This window comes from Scardinius erythrophthalmus (genome assembly GCF_964197995.2).
Source record: "Scardinius erythrophthalmus genome assembly, chromosome: 1".
NCBI lineage: Eukaryota > Metazoa > Chordata > Actinopteri > Cypriniformes > Leuciscidae > Scardinius > Scardinius erythrophthalmus.
Window position 1 is genome coordinate 25,465,367 of NC_138221.1, and position 3,801 is coordinate 25,469,167.

The 3,801-nt window shown below is 34.1% G+C and overlaps 1 protein-coding gene across 1 annotated transcript in view; it reads right to left on the reverse strand.

The window, feature by feature from the left end:
- LOC308695492 (uncharacterized protein) overlaps positions 1 to 2,721 on the reverse strand; it is a gene marked incomplete at its 3' end in the record, with an annotated part of 3,052 nt that extends 331 nt beyond the window's left edge. The window contains exons 1-4 of the mRNA XM_081373651.1: positions 2,690 to 2,721; positions 2,341 to 2,558; positions 2,094 to 2,253; positions 1,745 to 1,848 (exon numbers count right to left, since the gene is read on the reverse strand). Coding sequence (XP_081229777.1) covers positions 1,745 to 1,848; positions 2,094 to 2,253; positions 2,341 to 2,472 — 396 coding nt within the window. The 5' untranslated portion in view covers positions 2,473 to 2,558; positions 2,690 to 2,721. The remainder of the gene's footprint in view (positions 1 to 1,744; positions 1,849 to 2,093; positions 2,254 to 2,340; positions 2,559 to 2,689) is intronic.
- Between the last annotated feature and the right edge of the window lie 1,080 nt (positions 2,722 to 3,801).

Sequence of the window (3,801 nt, forward strand, 5' to 3'; positions counted from 1 at the left end):
TTTGCTTAATTCGTTTTATTTTACTTTTATTTTACTTTTTACCAGAAAACGGCCAAAGAAGACACGTGAGAAATTGTAAGGAACAAAGTACATTTATTTGAACTGAACAATTGTAGCCTAAAGGTGTGTGTGTGTGTGTGTGTGTGTGTGTGTGTGTGTGTACGCGCTCGCGCACGCTGTGTCTGTGTGTGTGTGTGTGTGTGTGTGTGTCTGTGTCTGTTGCGCTCGCGCACGCTGTGTCTGTGTGTGTGTGTGTGTGTGTGTGTGTGTGTCTGTTGGGGAGGGGTCTGCATGGTCTGGATCTGGTTGTCAGCTGTGGCCGGGGTTACTCCGATGGAAATTCTTCCTGTTGGCTTCTAACCTGAAATAACGAAATGAGCACAGTAATTAGTATCTGTTTATGTTATCGTTGTGCATTTATGTGAAAATGCAAACATCATGCAGCTTGATCTCTACATATGAGCTCATAATGTAACTCATAAGCTAAGCTTGCATGGCGACTTTGTCACACACGCAACTCAGACATAGGCTACATGATATAGGCCTATACATTAGACCTAATTAAATATACTCTATTCTTGTTTTACTTATGACATCATAAGTAGGCTAATATAAGTTAGGCTATCTAATGATATTTATAGATTTTTTTATTATGATATTTGATATTATTGGTATAAAGACTTTGTTACAGAACAGCTGTTCTTTCAGAAAGTCTTTATCTCAATAATATCAAAGGGCGTTGATTTCATACATGTCCACTGTAGAGGAGATCAAGACTTAAATCATGTTTATCAGCCATTTTGGGAGACCCAACAAGTGAATATGGAAATAAATTAGGCTATGCACCAATATTCCTATGAAATGTTAGATATTATTATTATTAAAATGTTGCTGATTACACTTCTTTTTTCAAAGAAAAAAACCCCATCTTATAATCAGCGCGTTATTCAATCACACGTCAGATACAGAGGACAGGGTGTGTTTGTGTGTGCGTGTTCAACTGAGCTTCATTGGTCTGTTACTGCTCGTCAATGTCAGAAATATTTGAGATGACCAATCAAATCAAAGTAGGAGGGCTTTTATATTCACAGACGCTGAGCGCGAATTTTAGCAGGGAGACTCCAAAATCGACACGTGTTTACGGTCAAGTGCGAGATGAGATGTAAGTAGCCTACCTAAACTAAACATTTCATATTTGACAACTGTTTTATATTATAAATGTTAAACGTTATAACATTTTGAACTGAAAATGGGCCTTTGTAACGTGATTCATGTAATGCAGCCTAATAATTAGTTTACTGTCATTGTGAGGGGACAAGGAACATGAAGCCGTTTTCATCATGTTAGGCAAAAGATTAAAAATTAATGTTTACATATTGAGAATTAATATAGTAAAATTTGTAGCCTTCAGTAAATTAAAAAAGTTCAGCTCTATGCAAAGACTGAGAGAAAGATAAGGACTTATGGATAGCATAAGAGGTGATAAGGTATTGACAAATAATCTACTGCTCGCTGACATGGTTTTAAAGCTATTTCTTATCCTTCAAATGTCTTGAAATGCATTTTATATGAAAAAACGTAATAGTTGTTTTTTATTGACAAAATATTATAGTTTGTTTTGCAGCCTGTATATTTTTTATTAGATCAGATAACATTTTAATCTGTCATATGGTCATGTTTCAATGTACCTATCTAATGTAATCTAACCTATTATAACTGCTAGAATTAAATGCTATGCACTTGCCTGAGTTGCTGTTTTTGCACGATCTGGGGCATGTTTCAGGGTCACAGCAATCATTTCCTCCACACTCTGGGTTTTTTGGTGTGGATATGCCTTACTGCAGGCACCTTGATTACATACAGAGATCACAGTTATTAAAACTTGCACTCAGATAGATGTTGAAAGTTCTATTAAAACGCTTCAAACATTACATTTTGTTTTCAAAATGAGTGCTATGAGTCTGAACGCTAAGTACTGAGAACTAACAAATTTTACAATTATACATTTACGATGAACAAACTTATTTACATTCCAAATATTGTGAATTATTGTGGCACATTATTAGTCATTAGTGGCAAGTTTTGAAACTTACGTATGATCACATCATTAATTAGGAGCTGCTGAAATTTAAGCTTTCCCTTTCTCCCTTTGTAGCTGTAATGTTTCCATAAAGAGTTATCTCCAATTTTTTTTAACATTCTCCTTATTCCATCTCCCAAGGTGCCTCCACTCTGAAGACACAGATAACGAATCTACAAACAACAAAAAACAGCAATTGATCACAAGAGTGGATTGTTTAGTATTTCAGGTTAGTAATGTTACTTGTGTTGTGGCACTACCATCTTCTTTCGAAGGTCAGCATCCTTTAGCTTCTCACACAGCTCTTCTAATTCCTCCACAGTCTTACAGGGTTCCTCTAGCACCTCTGTGAGATCAGAGACAGAGGTGTTTGGCTGCCTCATATTCTGCATTCTGACCGCTGATGTGATGTTTTCCTGAATTGCGTCCAGTTTCAGTACGATTCTCCTCTCCAAATTCTCAAATAACTTGTATATTTCTGTTCAGAATTTGTTTTGAAATTAATGACATAACTAACTACAGCAATTCAAAAAATTTACATATACGTCTGTTTGGGAGACAATTAATAAAACTGACTGTAAGATAATTATGATGAAATTAAATAGTTACCATCTCGAAGAGATTGTGGATCATTCACACTTCCTAACAAGTTACAAAAACATTATTCAGATTAATATCTGTATCCATGTGTCTCGTTATAAAAAAAACAACAACAAATATATTCACAGAGGCTGAGTGCGAATTTTAGCAGGGAGACTCCAAAATCGACACGTGTTCATGGTCAAGTGCGAGATGAGATGTAAGTACAGTACCTAAACTAAACATTTCATATTTGACAACTGTTTTATATTATAAATGTTAAACGTTATAACATTTTGAACTGAAAATGGGCCTTTGTAACGTGATTCATGTAATGCAGCCTAATAATTAGTTTACTGTCATTGTGAGGGGACAAGGAACATGAAGCCGTTTTCATCATGTTAGGCAAAAGATTAAAAATTAATGTTTACATATTGAGAATTAATATAGTAAAATTTGTAGCCTTCAGTTAATATTTCTGTTCAGAATTTGTTTTGAAATTAATGACATAACTAACTACAGCAATACAAAAAATTAACATATACGTCTGTTTGGGAGACAATTAATAAAACTGACTGTAAGATAATTATGATGAAATTAATTAAATAGTTACCATCTCGAAGAGATTGTGGATCATTCACACTTCCTAACAAGTTACAAAAACATTATTCAGATTAATATCTGTATCCATGTGTCTAGTTATAAAAAAACCACAAAAAAAAACAACAACAAATATATTCACAGACGCTGAGCGCGAATTTTAGCAGGGAGACTCCAAAGTCGACATAAAAAAAAAACATTTTAATGTACCTTGATTCTGAAAGTTGGCAGAAATGGACTGATGTGGCAGCAGTTGTGATGAAGGAGATGGAACTTTAAACACATAAAATAAATCATTAGATTAAGAAAAAATGTCTGTAAGACCCATTTTTAGTCCAACAGTTGCACTCTTGTACATGCTTGATCTGTAGTTTTTTTCTTTTTCTTTTTATAAGCCATAAAAATGTTATTAGCATATGTGTAAATCATGTGACTATACATTTGAAAACAAGTATACAGTATTATACCACAAATACTGGAATATTCCTTTAATTCAATGGAAGTACAACTATGTGACTGAAAACATTTAAATTCACTTACAG